Raw genomic sequence first — 23,088 nt, 5'->3', positions numbered from 1 at the left:
TGTCCCTACCAAGCAAGCGCCCATGTTTATGTATGCGAACCTCCCACGCACGTCCACACATAAATATGCAAGCAAATATACATCCAATACTCTATGCGAATACGTGCAAGTGGAGTCACTTGAGTCTAGAAACTGATCGACTATCCTTGTCTCGTTTTGCTTCAAAATCCTGCTTGAGAGTCGCGCGCAGCTGGCTGGAGCGCTTGCTCGGCGCATCCTGCCCGCCTCACATCTTGAAGAGAAAACAAGCTGCTGTACGCATGTGGGCACTCTGGAGGTCTGTTTGTTATTCGAAGTCTGGGCTCCGAGCTCGTAGCCGCACTGGACCCCAATGGTAGCAGAAGGTGTCGCCAAGACACGCACAAAAACTACCTGTATATATATATATATATATATATATATGTATATGTATATATATATATATATATATATATATATATATATATATATATATATATATATATATATATACGTACGTATACATGTATACGCTCAACGAGATCCACGAGACGAGGCCCCAGGAAAGCACACACAGTGCATATAATCATCCGTCTTAATCGGTAGACGTAATCGCACCAGTTCCTGTGGCTCGCTCATGCATGCAAGGATACAGACAATCGAACAGGAACACACATGCTGACGTGCATGTCTAGGTGCATATCTGTCCGGAACCCTGAGTGCTGGAGGCAGCGATATCGCCTTGATCTCCGGAAGCAGCTGTCTCCGGTGAAGGACGGCTGAGCGACTTCCCCTTCAAAAGTCCCAGTCGAGAATCCCGGACCGGAATCGAGAGTTCAGTTCTCGCGCGATGAGCAGACGCCGAATTTCAGAGGTGCCTGCAAGCACGACAGTTTTGAAAGGAAGGGGTTTAGTCACACACGTGTGTACCGTGGTGCGAGTCCCGCTAGATGCATGCGGAGTGTCCTTGAATACATAAAATATATGAATGCTGCTACAATTTCCGATCTAAATACGCATATTCGCTTCCTTACAAGCATTATGTGGGCGGGCTGCGTTACGCTGATGGCGCAAGCGGATATATGTTTTAAGAGCGAAACTGATGCAAAAAACAGCGCGTGCTTCACTGGTAGTCCCAGCCGAGGGGGTCGGGAACTAGGGGAAGAATGCACAGACACAATAGTCGCAAGCGAGTCCGCCGAGGGGCCCCCTCTCCATAGGTGTCTGTATGCGCTTAAGAACTGCCGAACGTCAGAGCACCATCAGAATTACGGAGGCTTCTCAAAAATGGTCCTCTGCGGTAGAGACTTGATGTGCGGTGAAAAGGAAGGACTCCTCGCAGCGATGTTGAGATTTGCTACCGCGTGTGTCAGTCTCACCTGCTCCAATTTCGTAGAGTTTGCTGTCACGGAGAAGACGGGCCACGGGATATTCATTTGTATATCTGCAGGAAAGAGACAGACGTTTAACACCTGTTCTACTCGACACAGCGGTGTGCGCCTAAGTGTATTTCTGTACGGACGCGCAATTTATTGACATGAAATCCAGAATTAAATACGGTGTGTCAAGCTGGCGTAGCTGACATGGTGGATCCCTACGCTACATGATTAACACGGAAATGAGCGATGGATGAAGACACTGCGTGTTTCTCGCCCTTCGTTGCTAGACGACTGTCGGTGGACGTCGGCTTTCTCAGCGCACCCTTTCCAGTCTCACCCGTTACCGCCGAGCATCTGAATAGCGTCAAGGGCCATCAAGGTAGCCTTCTCCGCGCAGGACAAGATGACAGCGGCGCAATCCTGGTCAGACCAAGGCAAGATAGCACCAAAGAAACGAAGAGATATACCAAATGAGAGGGAGACTAGCACCAGGCGCAACCCTGGAAGGGAGACTTCGCAAGCATAGAATACGCATGCATATGCAGCAAGCGAATAAACGTTTTAGTCCACAGAAGGCCATCTACTACAAGAAGCCAAGGACGATATATTGTCGGGTCTTCAGTCACGCGTGCTGTTGTGAGTGTGTCCCAAAAGAAGCCTAGAGATGCCCTTGTTAGTATCTGTTGGCAGACCCGTGTACAAGCGCGAAGCGACGGTTATAGACGACTGAACAACGACGACAGAAACCGATAGTGTTGATCCGCAGGCATCTATTTATAACAACAAGTACGGAAGCGAACGGTCATGGAACTATTTCGTAAAGAATCAAGTTCTAGAAGCCGCACATGCACGCATTCAACCCTGAATAGTTACCGATGTGTTAACGAGCACGTATATCTTGCCATGCATATGATACTACTTCGCATACAGTTCGACCGGCATCTCCTTTTGAATAAGCGCGCGCGACGCTGTATAGGAACGCCCTGTTAAAGAAAAATCGAAAAGAAAAGTTTCCGAAGATATCGGAGAAGGAATCCGGAACGGCTCCACAGTGCACACATTTCAGCAGAGCCACCACCAAGGATATCCTAACGCAACGCGGAGCGATACCTGAATGTGCAGAACATGCACGAGTCACCACAGATAGAAGCGCAACCTCATACATATGAAATACATTATGTTGTCCGCATAGAAGTACACGGACCGCCAAGCATGCACAGCCTTCTGTATGTGGTGAGTTCATCTGCCTCTAGCATTTCAAAAGGTGTGGAAATGCAAGGCAAGGGTGCTGATGGATAGGGCAAATGCCTGGCCTGCGTGCTCACCGATGCGAGATGAATGTGCAGTAGACATCCGCCAGTTTTCCTTGCATCAGCTGCAACACCACAGAATGACGAGGGGACACTGAACTGCAGACGTAAACAAGCACCAGCTTTCGAAAAGGAAGACATCTGCTGAGGTCAGAGAGCACGCAGACGATACGTGGCACGTCGGATGCAGTTTACCTGAAAATCCGCCACAGGCTGATTGAATTGCCGGCGGCTGTTGATGTACGGCAAAATTGCATCCACGCACGCCGCCATTATTCTGAATGCGGAGCAACAAAACGCAAAAGACAGCAGAACGAGTGACAAGTATCGTTTGCTGATTTTGTCGCGACCAAAACCACAGAGGCACAATAGGCGTCAGAAATTCCCGGTCAGTCCACAGTGACCTAGATTTGCAGACACATCGGCAAAGGCCCCCGCCTCCCCAGAGACTACTATCCGTATATTGTACGCCAGCCTATTCATATGCACACGCGTATGCAGTTGAACGAGTAAATACATGAAGAAATCGATGAAGAAAAAAGGTAAAGACAAGCTATTTGCATGTTCCTGGTGTACCGCACTGAAAGGAGACGAGAATACGCACATCTGTGCATGTGCCATGACCTTACCCGAGGGGCCCTGCAGCGAGGACTAGACGCTCTGAATCAAGTCCCGACATCAGAACTTTCGCTCCATCACCCGGCGATCCTGACACGAGACGACCACGTTAATACCGCGAGCACACATGCATGTATAGGGACACCCGCTATCAGTGAGGTTTGCGAAACAGCTGCAGATATACTCGTTAAAGCGAAAACAATGTCGTTTGAGGCTCGTTTTCCGTCACCGGGTGCTTCTGAAGTACATCCAGATGCTACTTTTCGACGCACAGGAACGTAACACAGAACAAAGTTCCCTTTATTACTCTGCAGATCAGATCTGGCGGAAGACGATTGCGACGTCCATCGCCTCTGTGTACCAACAAGAGGAAAGATCTTACCGAGGATGTTCTCCGGAGGAACGCGGACGTCATCAAAATAGAGCTCGCATGTTTCACTGCAGCGCATACCTGAGAAAACGAGCGTTATGTAATCAAAGTAGGCGCAGCAGCAAGAATCTCCGTCTCTAAAAAAAGAAAAAAGATGAATGCATGCATACGACCACACATAAATGCAGGAATCATTCTGAGACTGCGCACACCCTGCCGCCGAGAAAGCATACATGTTTGCATATGCCATTATGGGCACACCGGACAACACATATTTGCATAAGCGAGACTGTCAGTAGTCCGTTGTATAGGCTGTTCCTCGTTTGAGATCCACTCTCGCACAAGGGTGATATCCAGACCTGCTTGCACAAATATATATACAGCGAAGGGAAATGCCGAATCTGGACTCAGTCACAGCACCCACGAGGGCGCCACCGACCTGCGAGCTCCTAGTGTGTGGCTGTGGTGTGTGCCCTACCGAGCTTGTCGAGCTTTTTCCCTCTCGTGAGCCCGCTCATTCCCTTTTCAAGAATGAAAGCGGTAACTTTTCTCGCTGGACCTGTCAAACCATTGTGACACAGAAAATCAGAAGCACTCCGTTCCCCGGGTAACAGGAAGACCTCCTTAAAGACAGCATATGCTCTATCATGAGTAGATACCAACCTATGAGACCGGAAATATTGCTCGCTCACCACTGCCTGTGCTTGTGCCGCCCTGGCCTTCCCGTAATGTCGTATCCTTGGCGTACACGATGATTACGTCGGCACAAGTGCCGTTTGTAATCCAGCTTTTCGATCCTCTTACCGTATAGGATCCATCCTCTGAAAAGCACCATCAGCAGGAACATATTAGTTTTGGCACGCCCCGTGTAATATCAGCACAGATGCTCGACTCGAGGCCACAGAAGAATCTATACCCATGTGACTGCTCGCGTCGTCTGGCGTTGGGATAAACACATGCCGCGTAGTCGTCATAAGACACGCTCTAGCTACAGACATGCCTGCTGTTGATATGCATGCGGGACTATGCACAAACTTAATTATCACGTCTCCCTGTGAACACGCACAGACTGAAGACCCATGCAAGAAGAAGATTTAAACAGACTAAGATTTCCACTGTTAAGAGACATGCTAGCGGAGGCGACACACGACATCATAATCCGCCTACGCGCAACACGAGAACAGCGCTCAAGCGTGTAGCACTTATCCTTGGCCGCCGTAGGCCCACTGGTGAGCCCAAGTTAGAGTTTCAGCTGCCAACTAGAAAAATGATGGATCAGTTATCATGTATGAGAGAGGATCATGTATCAGGTTGTTCTCGGTTTTGTTGAAGGAAACACGCTTCCCAGTTGGACGGTACCGTTAGGACGAGATTGGCTTCGCATTCCCAGGACATCGCTTCCGGCTTCCTGATTCCACAGACACGCGCAGCAGATCGCGATAAGAAAAACGATTGACTTAGTGGCGTACACTTGTGTCGGTGTGCTTATATGCTTCTCTGCGAGCTCCTGCGGCACTGCAGGGGTACAGGTGCACGCATTTTCAAGTAATACAAAAACGTCCACAAGAGAAAACAATCGGCGTGCACAACGAGCAGGTAGTGTGATATATACATATATATATATATATATATACATATAAGTAAATGCACATATACATCGCACACCTTGCTTTCCTGAACAAGCGGTAAACAAAGCGTAGCGAGGTTCTGCCTTGGGTTTAGGGTTTTATGGTGAAAACGAAGAGCGTCAATGCCTCAAAGTCTTACGGGCTCAGACATCGCCAGAGCACCCACAGCATGGCCACGAAGCAGCTGCACAAACACACAAATATCCGGAAATCACGAGGAAACTCTATCCAATCCTCAGTCCTGAGGCGCAGCCGTGAGACGCTGGTGGCAAGAAAGTTGGAAAAACATGTTGGGTCGCGTACGAATGTTAGACCCTATACACTATCTGGCATTTTATTCACGGTTGTCTGCAAGGGGTCTGCAGTGGTGGACAACAGCTTTTCTATATAACAGAGGACAACCTTTGCCACGGCAATAACCTTCTGCGCTCTAACTGCTGTAAACACACATGCATAGATATTTACATATATTTATTATATCTGATCCCGTATGCACAACAGTGACGCGCCGGTCTCGTAGAGTCGCCTCACCGGAGGAAGAAACCTTTGATGCTGATCCGTCGTACCCCATCTGGAAATCTGTTGAAATCGCAACACACACAAGTCCTGTAATGAGTTTGTGGCTTTTCTGCAACTTGCAATCGGTGCCTTACATCACGGCTTGACCACGACTCCATGATTACAGTGCGTTGGCCGGCAAGCGTGGGACCTCTGCGCCTTGCGGCACGTTGGGGGTTGAAAGCACTGTCAACAAAGCGTATGAATAGTGCTTCGTTTGCTACAATGGTGAGGACACAAAGAAATTCAGCACACTTAGGAAACCCAGGTGCCGGCTGGCGGTTGAGGGGTGCGGCCTTTGGCATCACCATTGTACTGATCTGCGCCTCTCTCACGTAGGATGAGTGAGAATATGATTTGTGCAGTTTCCTTAGTATATATGGTCAGTATACAGTTCGGACCCCTGCCATCAGGAACTCAAACTGAGACCTCAAAAATGTCAACAATGACGTTCCAGATGTTGCACTGAGTGTATTGAAATAAATACCTGGTTTATGCAGAGATTCGAGTGTGCCCCGTACGAAAGCCCGATCCCAGCTGACGCGCGAGAAATCTCCTCCATAATAATGACATGAGAGAGAAAATCAAGCCCGAGACCACCTGAAGGCGGCATACAAGGTAGAGCGACAGCACAGCCCACACGCCTGCACTGTAATTCACACAGAGAATGCCGAAGGTTTAACGTCAACCCTTCTTCCAAGGAAGCAGGTAGTGCATGTATAGATACATTCGCAGATTAGCGCGTGCAGGTGGAGTATCCTGAAAAACGCGAACGATCACGCTTTTCAGTACTATCGCTCTGAAGCGTTGAGATCGCTATAAGCCTTTGCATCTGGTTTTCCAACATACGGGTTTAATTGGTTCTGCCACTACTGGCTCTCTAACTAGCAGCCCAGGTAAGTGTGCCCTACAGCTGGCCATTTCTGAGGGTTTACATAGGATATCGCAGCTAACGAGATGAAACGGCTGCCTGGAAAAATAGAACTTTCACAAAAAGGGAACGTGGCGCACAAAGCTTCGGCAACTCAACGCGGCTCGGCAGACCTCCAACTTGCAGACATCCCAACGATACGCAGCGAGGCCGGCTATGCGGGCGAAGATGAACCTGTAATTAGCCACTGTAACTCATTTTTTAAAAACAACACAGTAAGCTAAAAGTACTGTATTCTCGTACCGTGCTCCGTTGGTGCTGTTGGCCCAAGAAGCCCGCAACTGCCCATCAGCGGCAGAAGGTGCTGACACAAGTAACACCGGGAGATACCGCGACATACGGACAAAGAAATCTTCTTTCTCTCACACGAATCGCTCGTATACACGTATACAGAATGTATACACGTATACATTCTGTCACTGTCAATTCAGATTCTGAGGCGCCCGTTGCGTCTCATGACTTTTCACGTCAAACCCTGCGTTTACTCGTAGCTGATAGCCCCCGTTGTTCAAGTAGCGGCACAAACGTGGAATAACGTCCAGCAACAACAACCTAAACCAATGATCTTCGCCGCTCGATCATACTTTTGGGAAAGAATTATCCTTGTCCCAGCGAGCTGCGTTGGGAGCAATCTCCTTTCGCGAAAATTCGCGTACATACTGTTGAAGCTGAAGTATCACACACAACATTGTCAACACACCGGCGAGTAAAGAATGCACCTGCACCACCATTGGTTGCAGCTGTAAAGCAAGACAAGTGCTGAAGACATGTCGAATTTATATTCGTACGCGGCAATGCCACCTGCTGGCGGCGGACTGAAGGGACAGTGGCGCTGCCGAATATAGGGGCCATGCCTTGGGCGCTAACGCGGTCACTACAAACTGAAGAAATACGTGAAGAAAGCAACTGTATCCTACAACAGGTCTGAAAGTGAATGGCCAAGTCGCGTAGAGCATCAAGACAGCCTCACGCCCCCACTGCGTCTCCTTGATATAGATCCCTTCCACAATCAGGCATGATGGACTGATCAGAGCGCGAGCTTTTGAGCGCTCACGTCGCGACACTTTTCGGGACACGAATCGCGATGCAACGGCACACCTCTGAGGGCGACAGTGTAAGATCGGGAGCCTACCCTCGACAGAACAGCCAAATGATGGCAGCGCACCGCGCGCTGTCAGATGTGTTGGCACGTGGTGTGCAGCAGCAAATCAGGATGCACAGTGTGTTTCTTGGACCTTGTTATTGACAACAGCCACCAGTATCTGAATAGTACTAGAATTATGAATCCACCAGATAGCCTAGCGCATCATTTGCACGCGTATACATGTATATACTCTTTCACAGCTACTTGCGCAAGCCGGACTTCTGTTATCAACTGTACCTGGCGCTCATCTTCGCTCAACAGACAGTTTGCTTGCTGAAATGCCGGTCCAAAGATTTTACTTGAGAAGCCGCGACACCAACTACGACGCAACGTTGGGCCTCTACCTGTCGCACGATCGCGATCCGGGGCTGAGAGGCTGTTAGTTGCACACTGCGGAGCGGAGGAGAAAAACCGTTTTGTTTCCCTTGCTCTGCACAGACTCATCCTGCAGAAGACATTTTGACTTTTCTTGAGTCCGCTGGCGTGGCTTAAAATTGTCCGGCTCCCGAAGCACGCCATCACTACTACAGCAAGCACAGTCACCAGAATCCGCAATGTCTTGGGGGGTACGACTTCCACCAGAACAAGCCTAAAGAAAGTTCCGCGGTATGTCACGTGCCACAAAGGTGTTGCCACAAAGACAGAAATCCAGACGTACCTTGGCAGACTTGACCCATGGATATATACCAGTCGGGCTAAAACACGACTTTGCTTCTGACAACAGAGGCAGTTCATCTCATATTACTGTTTCTGTCGTAACACTGCCCCTTGCTGGACAGTCTCCGCCAAATTTTTCGGAGATCCCGTATGCCTTTTACGACAATCGACACGTTCTAGCTCGGGAGCCCGAAGCCAGAAAAGACGGCAGCCCTCACGACCTTTTATTCTCGGATCAGACTTGTGTGCTTCATGAGCGTGTACGCACACAGACCGTAGTTGACCATTCTTCCACAAGGGGCGACAGATATTCAACTCAACGCTAAACCGAAATGGTTCGTGCAATCTTCATAAAACGGCCAGCCGTCGCATGCAGAATGACACACCGACCCCCAAAGCCAAAAACGAAAAGGCTCGCTAGCTCGTCGTGGGCATTAGAGCAGTACCGGGCATCCGTATCTGTACACGTCTGAATTTTGCAGCGGACCCGGCGGAGATTATTTCTTTTTGGACCACCATAAGTACACTCAAATTTCCGGTAGGGATACAGAAACAAATTTTCTAGATGCATCATGTGACCGGGATTCAACTGTCTTTTTTAGGAAAGTATGATGCTGCTTGAAATATTGGGCGCTGACCGCGCGTCCAAATTTGCGCGATGCTAGTGAGACAAGATGATATCCCCGTCAGGGTTACTGTCGTGTCCAAAGCCATTGCAGCGTGGGGAGAGCTATCAGCAACGACCCTGATTTTCGGTGGTCACTGCATATGACGCGCATAAGCGAAGATCGTCTACAGTACTTTACGGTATGGACTGCCCAGCACCAGTTGGTTGCCCCTCTCCCAGTGAGAGCATCCGTTACATTATGTGAGGAGGCTGGTAGATCCGCAGCGAGAGGTGTCGCTCAAAATGCGTTCACCTTTTATTCGAGCTGAGCGCTTGTCGCAAAACCTTAAAGTTGCACTTCTCAGGGTACGCATATCATACGCGTGCTAGATGAGGAGGCCCAAACCTCGCGTACTTAGGCAAGGACAAACAATGTTCGCTGCGCTTCTCACTACCCTCCGCAGTTACAAAGCTGTCTCCTTATTTCTTTCATCGGTAGTCGACCCCAATACCTGTGGAGAACGTCGTTAGTGGAGTGTCGAGGGCTTTACGAAAGCCACTTTTCGCTAATCCTCCTACAACTGAACCACTCTGGGGGTCTGTGCGTCTGCACCAGCCCGAATCCGCTTCCCACGCAAGCGGCTGACAAGCTCGGGCGATGGTGCCTATGCCAACGACGCTGGCCTTCGAATCAGCGTTCTCGCTACCTCGCCTGAGGGTTGATAGCCAGGAGCCGCCTAGTCCTGCTAGGTGGTCTGGGCGAGCCACTGAATGTTTTACATCGAGCCCTGTAGTTGGGCAGGAAATCAAGAGAATCCTATATCCGCTTGCCTGCCTCTTGGAGTGTGTGAACGAGGCATGTTAAGCAGCTTAGCCGCGCCACTACTATCCGAAACTGAGTCACCAACTATTGCATTCACCAAACAGAGACAGATGCCTCTCCTTCTCGATTCTCCACCACCTTTGTGTCTATTGCACTGCGCATCCCAGGGCGGTAGATATATATTCTGCTCAATGCAAGGGCAACGCTCGTTCCATTTACCTTGATCAACGACGGTGACTGCACCCCTCTATTTCCTGCAGCGCACCGCCGTGCTTCAGGTTGCATCACTCTGCTAGAAATACTCTAACATCCCCCCTTCGCCCCATTAGGAGGGGACTGAAGAATGAGACAACACACCCGAAGAGTTTCCTACTTAGCAGCCTCGGCGTACTGCGTCATCCTGCGAAACACCTTCCGCTTCATCACAGTGCGCAGTGAGAGCCGTGAAACAAGCAGGAACAAACTTCCGCTCCCCACAGTTACCGCCAAACCGTGCGGGGGAAGGCGAATAGCGTCGTCAGTCAACGATCTCATTTCTTTTGCTCGCTCGCGGAACTCGCTTTCCCAGGGAACTCCCACGAGTAGGCGGCAGCCTAGCATCTCGAGCCGCGGCCTCTGAAATACCAAAGGACTAGAGACCGTTGTCACACTTTTGCCGCTTGCCTCGCGGAGAGCCGACTCCATTCACCGAGCCCCGAGACTGCGTTGCACCCGAGGAAGGTGGGCGAAGAGCTTGGCCCTTTCCGTCCAGCACGAGACCTCGCTGCAGGGCCAGTTCCGCGTTCAGGATCGAGCAGCCCGCCGCACCTACGAATACCGATAGAAACGACATGTAAACTGCTGTTTACGTGTGACCTGATCGGTAGCAAAATGCCGAAGCAGGTGCCTCAACCGCGGAACAAGTGATATCTTCTGACAGAGACAGCGACAAAGCCGAGCCCTGGCCACCAACAGCGCGGGGGCCACGGATCTCGCTCTGAGCCTCGGACTTCGGCAGAAAGGCTCCATTTAAACCACAGCAGAAGAGCAGCAGTCGGACGACACAGAGGCCGGCGTCTTCTCTCCACGGGGAGAGTATTGGATGGGAAACCTCCCTACTGGCACTGTCATCATCTGATTCCAGATATGTTTGTTTTTTGGCCGATACCGCGGCTGCTAAAGGAACCCTACGGACAGAGTCACCACCTTCTGCACCTCCGCAAGATTCACACGAGCTTACCTAGCAGAGTGTTGTGGACGAGCGTCGTGAATTTCGCTGTCCACGCAGACGCATGTGCGACATATTTAGCCTTGACCGGACCGACGGAGACGGTCATTCCTCCCCCGCGAGGTCTGTCGACGCGCGGCTGCGGTCGGCTAGGATGCTCGCAGACACAAATGACCTGGGAAAGCAGAGCCAACACCAGAACACGATAAACCAAAATCGAATTAACGCTCGGGCGTGATGACAGCCTGGGCGAGTGCCGGGCGGCGGCCTCACCAGGAAGCCAAGAGATGCTGCGCAGGGACAGATGTCTGCGCTGTTCGAGCTTTCTTGCCATATGCCTGTCTGATCCACTGAAAAGCATAGGAGAAAACACTCACAGATATGGTCGCTTCATGGCCTAGAAAACTCTAAACAGCCACTTCTCCCCCAGTTGGAGACTCACAGGTCTAGCCCTTCTTGCCCAGGCGAATCCCCGCCGCCTGAGCCGCGACGAAGGCCCTTTCAGACCACCTATAGTACAGGGTTCTCTTTGCATGCCGCAAAAAGAGCGCTTCAGTTACTACGAGACTGTCCATATCGACGTGTTTGCTCGTTACACATACACGCTAGCCTGTCTCGATCTGGGTCGGACAACGTCTCCTGGCGAAGCAAAGAAACTTCCACCGGCGATCGTTATGGCATAACCGACCTCAGCGGGACAGGAGGGCAATCCGGCGACGTCCGCAGGCGGTTGAAAAGCGCGAAAGGCATCCGTGATTTGTGCGGAGATATCCGACGCATCGGATGATTCGGGGAACGCGTTGGCGGGGAAATCGACTATAACCTGAACACAACACACAAGCCCGCTGGACGCCTCGACTGCCTAGCACGGCGCACGCCATGCAAATTGAAGCTGCCCACACTCGCCGCTGCTGAGCTTCACACTCGAGACGACGGGAGGGCCACCGAGCCGCGCATACCCCGGGTTGTTGGAGCCACGTAAACGCAATAGAAGATGTAATCTGGTCTCACAAGACTGTCAGTTTCGTTTGAGCTTCAATATGGGGTCCTGGTGCGCACTCACCGTCACGGTGTGCCCGTCGATCACAGGCACTCGGTGGCACATCGCCACGCTCTCAAAGGGGGAGGAGAGAATCTCTCGAGAACCCTCTGAAAGGGTGCCGAGGATCTTCTGCGGCTCGCGCTCAAGCTTCTCTTCTTCTCCGGAGATGAACGGAATGACGTTATCGATCATGTCCATTGCGCTCAAGCCCGGGTAGCCAGCTCCTGTTGAAAGCGCAACAGAAGGGAGGCACTTTGTTTTCTAGAGTCGCTGACGACGATACAGCACGCCGACAAAGGTCGGAACGATGTGCAAAGACCCGGCCCGTTGCATCGTTTCCTACTTAGATCTTTACTATGAGTCGCCTCTCATTCCTGGTGACTTATAGTGCGCCCAGCAGGTTTTCTGTTTTGACTGCTGCCGCTAGACACCTTCTGCGCTGCAGAGGCGCGGGAGTTTTAACCAATCTGGGCACGTGTTTCGTGATAGCAGAGCTAGACTACTTAGAAGCATTAGTTGGAAGAGGTCCTGCTTAGCGCCCACCCAGGCAAAACTATCACGCAGGGGGCACAGCCGCATCAAGAAGGATACAGTGTGAGCTTCGCTTCGCTTCGGCTGCCTACCTGAAATTGCCTGAAGGGTCGCGATCGCGAGACGCTTGATGCCCCATTTGTCAAGTAGCGGCTTCAAGGCAACAGAGAGCCCGGTGCTGGCGCAGTTGGCATTGGTGACGATCGCACCGCCGGTTTTCGCATAGTGCTTCTGGCCGCGCACAACCTCCAAAAGAGGGGCGTTCACGTAAGGAAGCAGGATGGGCACATCGGAGTCCATCCTGTGGGACTTTGCGTTGCTGAACACGATGAAGCCTTCTGCCGCAAACACATCTTCCAGCGTGTCTGCCGCCGCAGCATCCAGGGCGGAAAAAATGATCACGCTGCACGCAAGCGAAGCCGAAAGGACCCCGGCGCTAGCTCACGCGACGGGATCAGGTGACTCAACACAAGCAGATTTCTAGGCCCCAAGGCTTTGCATCACGTCCTTCGTTCTTGCCGTTTTTTTCGCACTCAGAGACCGCCGCAAGCTGCAGTCTCTGGGAAGCCTCTGTGGGACCTTCGTGTCGCAAAAGACTCTACACATGCTCAGAGTAGGAACTCGTGAGTCTCGTTCCCCACACCTCCAGCAAATCAGCATCCTCGCCGCCAACTGGAAAGGACGGGCGTCGCGCCATGGTAAATGAACTCGAAATGAGCCCTCAGCCACGGGCGGCGGATATGTATGAGACGGGGCACGGCCGCAGACGCCGTTTTCTTCTCGCTGCGGCCTTCGTTTGCCGGCCTACCAGCCTCTTTCCTTGAAGGGGGCGGGCGTGCAGTTGAGAACTGTCATGCCGCGAATGTCTTCCGTTAGCGGGGCGTCATCGTCCAAGCGCCAAGTCACCACGCTGCCGTACCTGGGAAACCACAAACGAACCTCTGCGGCGAGCTGTGCTGCTGCCGTTTCCCTCTCTCCACTGAGGCAGCTCTACTGTAGAGGCGCACGCCATGCATTCCGCGAACGAAGCCAAGGCGGCGTTGTCTCGCGTGGAAGGGAGCGCGCCTGAGAGGCACTTCAGCGGCGGATGCGCGTCGAAACGAGCCGCGCCTGGCGATGCAGCGGGACTGCAGAGCCCAACAGGATGCCGCCACTGACGCAGTGGAGCGACCGGGACCAGCTGTGTGCGCCAGAAAATGCGTGGCCGCCCTGAGGAACGCGCCGGCGTAGTCCACCCTCAGGGCGCCAGCCCTCGCGTAGCAACGTCCAAAGACTATCACGCTGATTCGTTCCAAGAGGCCATCCTGAACCGCCAAACGCATTTCGAGCCTCGAATCTCTAGGCGGCTGACCTGAGTGTCCATCTTTCCAGGCTTCAGACGACCCCAAAAAAGCAGGTCATCTTTCGTTTGCAGCGTGGAGGGGGGGCGATTGCAGAGAAAAAGGCGCCCCTCGTCGACCGGACAGTTGACTCACGGTTTTCCAGCGGAGCGGTCGCTCGCCCCAAGCGCCGCGACACGGAAATACGGGTGCCCATGCAGCAGCGAAACAAAGCGTTGGCCGACTGCCCCCGTAGCTGTACGCATGTGAAATGGAAACACGGAACTCCCGTTGAGCGTCCCTGCAAGGCTTCGCCTCGGTGACAGTGCATTCACACCCATGTGAAAGGACTGACGAACTGCCACAGAGCCCCGACAGGCAGAAGGTCTCCTTCCACGCACTGCACTGACGGAGATGCAGGCAGGGTGGCCGCCTTGCCCCCTAGATGCAGCTGCGAAAGCGTAGGCCGGCGCGGGGGCCCGCGCAAGGACTCTCGCCATCGCTGCGAACTGCAGGTTCAGTCTAGCGCTGCTAAAAATGTGTGCGCTGCGTGTCTTTCGAGGTGCAAATAGGTTGGTAAGAGCCCATCAGGCTGGTCGCTCTGCATGCGCTGAACCACGACACCGTCATCTAGCCCTTGCAGCCAGATACCGCTCGCAACGGTGGACGCGAACAAGACTTCTAAAGCCACGCACACCGCGTCCCTGTGGCTGCGTACCACCAATGATGCCAACCTTCACTCGTCCATCTTCGCCGACAGCGGCGCCAGCACCCGCGAGGGTGGCCGAGCCGTCCTGCTGATTCACCCGCCCCGCGGAGCTCATCGTTGAACGCGAAGGGTTTGCGTTGGGGTTACTGCGTTGTTCGCAACTTTGTCTTTACTTCCGAAAAGCCGGCGGAAGCACAGAGCACCTCTCCACTGTGGTACGCTCAGAAGGGACTAGATGGCAAAAGACAACTACGACAGGCGTGCTGCCGGCGCCTTGACACACGGCTCGCTACGCCGACAGCAGAGGGGTCGCTAGAAAAACTTTGGTTTCAGCGGGGTCACAGAGCTGCACAGAACATCTCCTCGAAGCAGAGCCCTCAGGGCACGGAAGAAACTGCAATCTCGACAAGGAAAGAAAATCCGGCTCGCCTTTTGTTGCCTGTAGGCGCCGTTCGGCTAGCAGTTCTCGCCTAGAATCGACCCAGGAGCAGTTGCGAGTAACTTCTTTGAAGTAAGCGAGGAACCTCCTGTTTCTCAAAGTTTCTTCTCAGGGAGAGAGTGGACCCTGGGAAGGAGATTCTACATACAGTACACGTAGTTGGTCGTCTGTGCGAGGATAGAGCTTCGGGAGACGGCAGCTCGAAGAGCTTGCCAGACCGCTGCTTTCAAGAGCTATCCCCAGAGCCACGAACGCTCATTCCACGAAGAAGGCCGCACAACGGCCACAATACAACAGACAGTCAAGTACTGGCGCAGGAATAACAAATTTCACAGATATCCCCCCCCCAACACAGCCCCGGCCCTGATAGCCGTCACGCGTGACTCCTTGCACACGGACGCATGCGATAGCTGTGGTAAGCGATTCTAGATGCAACGCAAGTCGCAGCATCCCGCTCGCCATTTATATTGGCAGGAGACAAAGAAACAAACTGAGAAGCGCCATTTGTTGCAGAGGTGAGACTTTCCTAGTTTACGTGCGTGGTCTTGCCAGGCCTGAAAGGAGCCCTTTTTATGAAAACCCATGAAGCAGTCGGCAGCCGCTGAAACGCTGGAGGGCGGCACTCTGTCGTGTTTGCCGTAGTAGCTTCACGAACGAAGGCAACCGCTCTACTCCCGAGATAGGCGAACCTAAGTATGGAGCCTAGGGCGGAGTGTGGAAAAGCGGAAAACGGAGTGCTGTCCCACGTCTTCACACTGTAGAGCACAGCGTCCACTTCTCACCGCTGACCAGCCCGCTGTCTTTTGCATGCCTACAGCGTTTCTGGCTCCGAATGAGCAGTCGTCTTCATCTGCGGCTACGCCTTTCTCCTCTACGTCCTCGATCTTTTGTTGGCTATGTGTTCCACGCTGGCAGAGATCCGCATGTCATTCTTGGTAATCACCCTGTTGGTAGCGCTACTCACGGTGTGCAGCGAAGCAGCTCTGTTCCCAGCAGCGCGCTCGCGGGATTTTTTATTTTGGTCGCAAAGTACAGAGTTACCCGCACCCTGGAGCAGCGGCCCTCTTTTCTCACACCATTCGCCGTCGCCTCCTGGTGTGCCTGCAAACTATGGGGTTCCCGGACTGACTCAGGCAGCTCCGTTTTTGAGCTTTGTTTCAGCCGTTCGTCCTGCTGGGCTGCGTGTCATTCGCGGCCTGACCCTACCGGTCTCATTTAGTCCAACAGAAAACGGTGAACAAACGACTCCAAGATACAGACGCCTACTGAGTGCGACCGGGCCTGAAATTTACAGCCTGCGATCTGCTTCAAACGCGTCATGGCGTCATTTGCCCCACGATCCGTCCCTGCTGGTGCGCAGTGCACGGAGAAGCCTTCAAGAACGAGAAGCTCGCTATGCTCATAGTGATGCGAGTCAGGCGGAGGCATCAATTGATCAATACAAAGCAGATTTGTGTCTCACCACGCGTCCCCGAGCACGACCGCGGCTCGCCGGTGACTTGGCCCTGGGTGAAGCAGAAGGCTCGCCTGCCTTCGGTCACTACTGTGTACCTGGCAGCACTTCTTCTTCAACCTCATTCTCTGAACGCCTAGACCGTTCACTGAGCAAACATCTAAACATTTCACGGACCCTCACGGCGTTGCACTTCATCCGCGGAAGGCGAGTACGCGTGAATGGAACCACGTGTACAGCTCCGGGTCGCAGACTGCGGAACGGCGATAAGGTCTGGTATTCCTTGGCCTCTATTAAAGAGCATGAGGAAACTCAGAAACGTGGAACTCCAGGCAAGGACATTGACGTCGACATGCTTCTAGAGGAGGCCTCACATGAAGAAGCAGTGGATCTCAAAGAAGGGGGAGTGGCCCCAGACGCCAGACTCCCTAGCACTGAGCCGGTGGAGAGAGTCTCAACAGCAACGAGCCGTATGGTACAGTCACCTCCTGCGGCCCATCCAGGTGGTAGCGCGGCTGGGGCTGAGGCGCGCTTGAGGGCAGCTGTTGGAGTCCGGAGTCTAAGCACGGAACTACGAGATGAGTTCCTCGGAAGACGCAAGGCGCGCGTAGACCAAAGTTCACTGGCGTTGATGCCAGACCCCACCGAGCTCAGCATCATTTTTGAAGATGACGATATCGTGGTGATAAACAAACCAGCAGGCCTTCTGACGCATCCACCCACCCTGACTGTCAGAAGTACGTCAGCACATGAAGCGCATGTTAAAGCCGATGTAGAGGCGTCAGGAATTCTGGTCAGGGGACTGGGAAGAATCGGCTATGCAAAGGCTCCTTGAGGGCTCGTGTTGCACTTTCAGCACTGGCAACTTACTTATACTGACTTCACGCCCAGTCGTAAAAATGCAAGACACCTTGGCCTTAGCGACCCACAGGGAACCTCTGCTGTCTCTGTCGTAGCTTGTGCCGCATCCTAGTAGTTCCTTTCTCAACTGAGTGCAGTTGATGCAGGTGTGAGAAGAAAACTGTTCGACGCGCCAGCCCATGCCGTTCGGCTGGTGGCTCACGAATGCTTGTGCCTCTTTGTGGGATCTTTCTGTCAGATATTGACAAGCACAACCGCCTCGGCTCTGTTGTGCAGCGCCTTTTTTACAAGTTTCTGTGCTCTGACCGCGGTTTTCCAGAGACATTCCTTCCCCTGGCAAAGCAGGCTGCTTTCAGCAGCCTGGCAAGAGAGGCATCTGGAAGGACATTGGTGCGGCGCACGGCAACGTCTACTACGGAAAACATGTCTGCTGCTTATGAGCAAGACTCCACCACAGCAGCCGATGGGCTGCGTGAGTCCGTGAGCACGCAGGTGCTAGGGGCACGTCTTGGCCTTCCGGTAGCAATATCTAGGCCCAGTGCAGTAGTGCACAGGCTTGACATCGGAACCAGCGGTGTCCTTGTGGCTGCGAAGACATTCGCCGCGGCAGAGAACCTGAAGTACCAGTGGGCACAAAGGAAAGTCGTCAAAGGATACATCGGGCTCTGCACCCCGGAAATGCACTGGCTCCACGAGGTTGACGCACCCATCAGAAGGCACCCGACAATGAGAGGGAAGATGGAGGCTGTGGCCATCGAACGGAGCCCGAGCATTCTCATGCCAGCTAGTAGCTTATCACATGACAAGCGTGCTTTTGTGGCGAGAGCGAAACCTGGCTTCACTGTCTTTGCTCCGCTAGGAGGCAATGGCGACTGCGGTTTGTTTGCAGCGCTGGCTCTGACGGGCAGGACCCACCAAATCCGTGCACACCTAGAGTATATCGGGCACCCCCTTATGGGAGATCCTGTGTACGGCAACAGAGCAAGAACACACTGGTTTCCATTCCCTGATAGGCCTGCTGCCGATGCCCCGCGTCCGGCGAAGCTGGCCACACGTACGCGGGGAAAGGGCGCACACTCTTTGAATCCAGACGCAGACTCTGCGTTTTTTCAGTCATCCACTGAAAAACCATGTGTCAGGCCATTCTTGCATGCGTACCTTCTGCGATTTGACCACCCTGGTAACGGCGCTCCGATGGAATTTAAGGCTGAGCCGCCTGCTGACATATGCAGCATAGCGCGACGCATGGGAGTGGACTGGGCTTCTAGTGTTGAAGCCGCTTTCAGAGACATTGGTTCGTATGGCGGCGAGCTGTCGAAGAAGTAGCCGGTCTTTTTACGGACCGGATTCCCACTCCTTACGTCTAGACCGCCATGTCAAGCTCTATATGCTGCGTGTCACAAAGGTGTGTGCACAGTGAACCGCAATTGGTCATGCAGTAAAGTCTGTTCTAAGAAACCTTCAGTGCTCAGTCAGCACCGCAGGTTGAGCACCCTGATACCACAACACGTTCTCTTGCAACCACACTTTTTCTCGGTCGACTGGTCTAGGATTCATCGTACCTCCGGGCCGACCTACGGACAGACAAGCGGACGGGGTAACGGACGGGTTGACGATGCCCAATGCCTTGTCGTTTTAGACATGTAGTTAATGAGCCCAGTCCGATTTTTGAACGGCGCCCGTACGAGACGCGCATCAACGTGAGCGAGTCGGCCAGCCACGGCCGGTGCATCCAAAGTTACTGACGTGCGGCCCTCAGTTCACCTATAAAAAAAAAAATCCATAGGTAGCACGCCTCATTTTATGCAGGAACCTCAGAAACCAGAGCGCAGCTCGCCGATGAAGTGTACAGACACTGAATAGAAATAACTTCCGAGCGCTTATCCGGAGAGCTAACCATATATATAAGCAAACAGTCTGGTAGTATCATACGTGCGATAGGTGTTCGTAGGTGCATACGAGAAAATGCGGGTATTCATACCGCCATTTCGCAAAGCTGTCTGTCCAGAGGACGACCAACCTAGTTCAGTCGGCGCTGCCGCCGACTCAAAATCCACTCCGTCATCTATCGAACGAGTTAAAATAGAAGGGAGCGGTACGCATTGGCTGCGTTCGCGGCTCATGGCATGCTGTGTCTTACACGAAAATACGGCAGAGATGAGGGAAGGTGCACCCAGGATACCGCCAACAACTGCTGCGGGCCGCACTGAGGCCACAGGCCCAATCACGTCCAGCGAATTTCTCGGATACAAGGTGTTGTACACAAAACGCTCTTTGAAGAAACGGAAAAGATACAAGTCAGCGGCCACAACATGTATCGGCAGGGGCAGCTAACATTCCTATCTATCGGCAGTGACGGGATTCTTCTAGTAAAGGCAGGAAGCCTAGTGTTAATTAATGATGCCGTAAGCCCTATCCGGCAAGAAAGCCCCCGGCAAAATTGTAGACCAACTGCAGGGAACAGATGTGGCTAAGTTAAGCGTAAAGCGTGGTTGGTCGGACGATAAAGGCCCCGGATCAACTCTTGGTGAGCATCAGCAGCGAGATGCTCAGTCTTGTCAGCGGTACAAAAGCTGCAGTCCTCGGAAACTTCGAGCTTGAGCTCTGCGAGCGTATTCTAAAGGAAGATTATTCCTCTGGACGTTCCTTCATGTAGGTCATGCATCAACTGTGAGCCCACTAAGCGTGTGCCTGATGGGTTCCAGTAACAACTGCGAATCGAGCCGGATCCAGATTAATGAACCGCAAGCCAAAGCGACGAGGCGATTCCGTACTCCTGCACAGTCTCACCACTTGTATCACTGGAGAGAGACGTCTACCAAGGAAGTAACTGTGCCGCCCGGCGGTGAGGAAAGAGGTTGACCGCAAATTCGCACTGCGTAGCACTTCCTTGCGTCCCGCAGCGCTCCAGATTGCTGTTTGGGAAGAACCGACAGGCGCGCACCAACCGATATGGATTGATGCTTTCCTGAATACGCATCTTAGACCTCACCAAAAGGAAGGCGTATGTTGGATGTATAGCCAGCTGCTCAAGGGAGAAGGCTGCATTCTCGCGGATACAATGGGACTAGGAAAGACAATCCAGGCTCTGTCTCTGCTGTGGGTGGCAGTGTCTCAGCCCGCATGGCGACGGCCACTTGCATCCAAGTGCTGTGTCGTATGTCCAGCCAGTCTTGTTGGCAACTGGACTCATGGTGGGTATGCCCTTTCCCCTCTCGAGACACCTGCCAAGAAAGACACACGACAGAGATCAAGAAGTGGCTCGGCAACAGAATAACCTTTTTGGTAGCATCCGGCGATGGGAAGGAAACGAAAACAACTCTGCAGCAGTTTGCTGCCGCAAATACATGCAAGCTCGTCATCATCTCGTACGATCAACTGAGGTGAGAAAAACACAGAGATGAACTAGTGTCGATTTACCCCGCAGTTTTCCGGTAGGAAGCTCTCTGGTAGTATTACCTCCTCTATTGACATGCTTATATGCGACGAAGGCCACCGCCTGAAGTCATCAAGAACCCAGACAGCACGCAACCTGCTGCAGCTGCCTTGTAAACACAGAATAATCCTTTCTGGTGAGCATCACAGAACACCACTGGGGGCACATCCGGAAAACCTGCTTCTCACAATGCAGGGACCCCACTTCAAAACGACGTGGTATTATTTCAGTCAATCTAACATATTCTGCTAAGGCTTAAATGGCTGTTTCCAAGGATGAGCTGCATGCTTGCTGTTCTTTTGTACGACCGGGAGCTATGCCAGATCATCGAATCTTCGCAAAGGTCTTCAAGGAGCCTATTTTGAAGGCGCGCTTGCCGACAGCCACCATGGCTGAGAAGCAACTGGGTAAAATACGGGTCAACGGTGGTGTGTCACTCGGTAGAGCATTGCCAGATGCTTTAGGACAAAAGCGGGCCGAAGAGCTCACAGCAATACTGGTGAAGCTGATAAAGTGATGCGAGAAACACAGCGGAGTATCAGCTGTGCAGTCTCGGTTCATGCTACGTCGGACCGATGAAGTCCTGATTCCATTTGGTGAGCACCTCCGGCATGAGGCATGCGGATAAGCCCAACCCAAGCTCCAAACAGTGCCGCCTAAGAAAACGATTGCCATCTTCGTGAACCTCGTGGACCGGCAAAAACTCATCTATGAGGCGGTCTGCAAGCTCGCGTTGACAGGCCACAGACGCAACAGTTGTTTTATTTTAGCAGTGTTGTCCGCTCTTCGGTAAGCTCAGGAGCGCCATCTTCATGCCCGCCTCCAACAGTCGGTTTGTCAGCAAGATTGTGAACTGTCCTTCTGCGATCCGGTACGATGGAGCACGCGTGGAGGAAGAAGAAAGCCCCGCTCAGGCAGCTCAGCTGAGTGTGAAAGGAAGAAGACAACTCGACGACGTTATGAGGGCTATACTTAGTAACCCACTGTACATCAATGCACGTCGAAAGCGACGCAGTCCCTTCAGCAATCAGTTGCAGGGAATTCCGGACACATTCGAAGATGCGGTTTTTGGAGGGTCTGCTGGCATCCATCCGAGCCTCATCGGACGACAAGGTTTGAGCAGTTGCGTGTGGCCTGATTGCGAGACTAGGCATTCCATTAGTCCTTCTTCACAGGTTGTTATTGTTAGCAATTTCACTTCTACTCTGGACAGTATTGAAATTGCCATGCTAGCCAAAGGTTACACGTTCCTGCGGCTTGATGGATCCACACTCGTGAAGGAGCGCACCGGCATTGTACAATCTTTCAACGAGAGCAAAGAGTATTTCGCGTTTCTGTTGTCGTCCAAGGCTGGAGGAGTGGGTCTGAACCTGACAGGAGCGAACAGGCTCATTTTGGTAGATCCTGATTGGTACGTGCGATTCGAACTACGTTAGGCAATCGTGTTGATGGCTTCGCGAAGGAACCCCGCCAACGACAAGCAGGTGTGATGCCAAGTACTCGTCATGCGATCGCACTTTCAAACGATTGCTGTGCTAGGCGCTCTCGAGGGTATGGCGCCCAGGCCAGAAAAATCCGGTGTACATATACAGGCTTATCGGCGCCCGAACGATCGAGGAAAGAATCCTTCAACGGCAACGCTATAAGACAACTCTGTCTGAGGTGGCGCTGCGCGTTCTACGCCGTAAATGCAAGCCATGAGATACAGACTTCTCAGGAATTCGTAGATATGCAAGCATCCGACTTGAAGTGCTACTTGCTGGGGGACGTGAGAGAGCTGCTCTCATGTAAGTTCAGAATACCCACAAAGGAAGAAGACGCACAAAGCTGTGTTAATGTACAGTTAAGGACTCAAACGAAAAGCCAGCTGCACCTTCGTTTCGATATCCCAGCGATAGCCCACCCCCCGCATGGGTAGACGGCTTCTGTGTCCCTCCCTGCGAAGAATTGTCACGTCTGGAGCTGCTCGTAAGATCTAGGCTTTCTCCAACCCCCTTCCTATCTCCCGTAACAAGAAAGTCTTAAGGAAGATACCACAGGGCTGGAATACTCCGTGCCACGCGAGGTAGCGAGGACAAATTCAGAGCTGACTGAAGCCAACGCCAAGG

The 23,088-nt window shown here is 52.6% G+C and overlaps 4 protein-coding genes across 4 annotated transcripts; 2 read left to right on the top strand and 2 right to left on the bottom strand.

The window, feature by feature from the left end:
• Positions 1–753: 753 nt before the first annotated feature.
• BESB_056000 (isovaleryl-CoA dehydrogenase) lies at positions 754–7,441 on the bottom strand (the record flags this gene model as incomplete). Its single annotated transcript, XM_029364035.1, has 16 exons — positions 754–836; positions 1,338–1,402; positions 1,675–1,757; positions 2,266–2,320; positions 2,663–2,712; positions 2,843–2,924; positions 3,277–3,355; positions 3,648–3,716; positions 4,114–4,194; positions 4,328–4,456; positions 4,995–5,043; positions 5,403–5,447; positions 5,795–5,842; positions 6,309–6,421; positions 6,996–7,056; positions 7,337–7,441. The coding sequence occupies 16 exons, from the start codon at positions 7,439–7,441 to the stop codon at positions 754–756; spliced, it is 1,197 nt and encodes a 398-aa protein (XP_029219958.1).
• A 3,173-nt stretch (positions 7,442–10,614) lies between these two features.
• Positions 10,615–14,906, bottom strand: BESB_055990 (aspartate-semialdehyde dehydrogenase; the record flags this gene model as incomplete). The annotated part of the gene is made up of 8 exons (XM_029364034.1): positions 10,615–10,790; positions 11,203–11,365; positions 11,879–12,013; positions 12,254–12,456; positions 12,856–13,166; positions 13,572–13,682; positions 14,239–14,338; positions 14,801–14,906. The coding sequence occupies 8 exons, from the start codon at positions 14,904–14,906 to the stop codon at positions 10,615–10,617; spliced, it is 1,305 nt and encodes a 434-aa protein (XP_029219957.1).
• A 1,220-nt stretch (positions 14,907–16,126) lies between these two features.
• On the top strand, positions 16,127–18,870 carry BESB_055980 (uncharacterized protein; the record flags this gene model as incomplete). Its single annotated transcript, XM_029364033.1, has 2 exons — positions 16,127–17,420; positions 17,783–18,870. 2 exons carry the CDS (start codon positions 16,127–16,129, stop codon positions 18,868–18,870), a joined length of 2,382 nt encoding a protein of 793 aa, XP_029219956.1.
• Positions 18,871–19,509: 639 nt separating this feature from the next.
• BESB_055970 (SNF2 family N-terminal domain-containing protein) lies at positions 19,510–22,681 on the top strand (the record flags this gene model as incomplete). The annotated part of the gene is made up of 15 exons (XM_029364032.1): positions 19,510–19,841; positions 19,898–19,949; positions 20,002–20,071; positions 20,124–20,196; positions 20,250–20,389; positions 20,448–20,738; positions 20,792–20,927; positions 20,983–21,116; positions 21,176–21,198; positions 21,255–21,408; positions 21,517–21,576; positions 21,631–21,706; positions 21,885–22,391; positions 22,443–22,464; positions 22,520–22,681. The coding sequence occupies 15 exons, from the start codon at positions 19,510–19,512 to the stop codon at positions 22,679–22,681; spliced, it is 2,232 nt and encodes a 743-aa protein (XP_029219955.1).
• Between the last annotated feature and the right edge of the window lie 407 nt (positions 22,682–23,088).

This window comes from Besnoitia besnoiti, chromosome IV (assembly GCF_002563875.1).
Source record: "Besnoitia besnoiti strain Bb-Ger1 chromosome IV, whole genome shotgun sequence".
Taxonomy (NCBI): domain Eukaryota; phylum Apicomplexa; class Conoidasida; order Eucoccidiorida; family Sarcocystidae; genus Besnoitia; species Besnoitia besnoiti.
The sequence above is the reverse complement of the archived record's forward strand: the minus strand, read 5'-3'. Positions and strand labels throughout refer to the sequence as shown.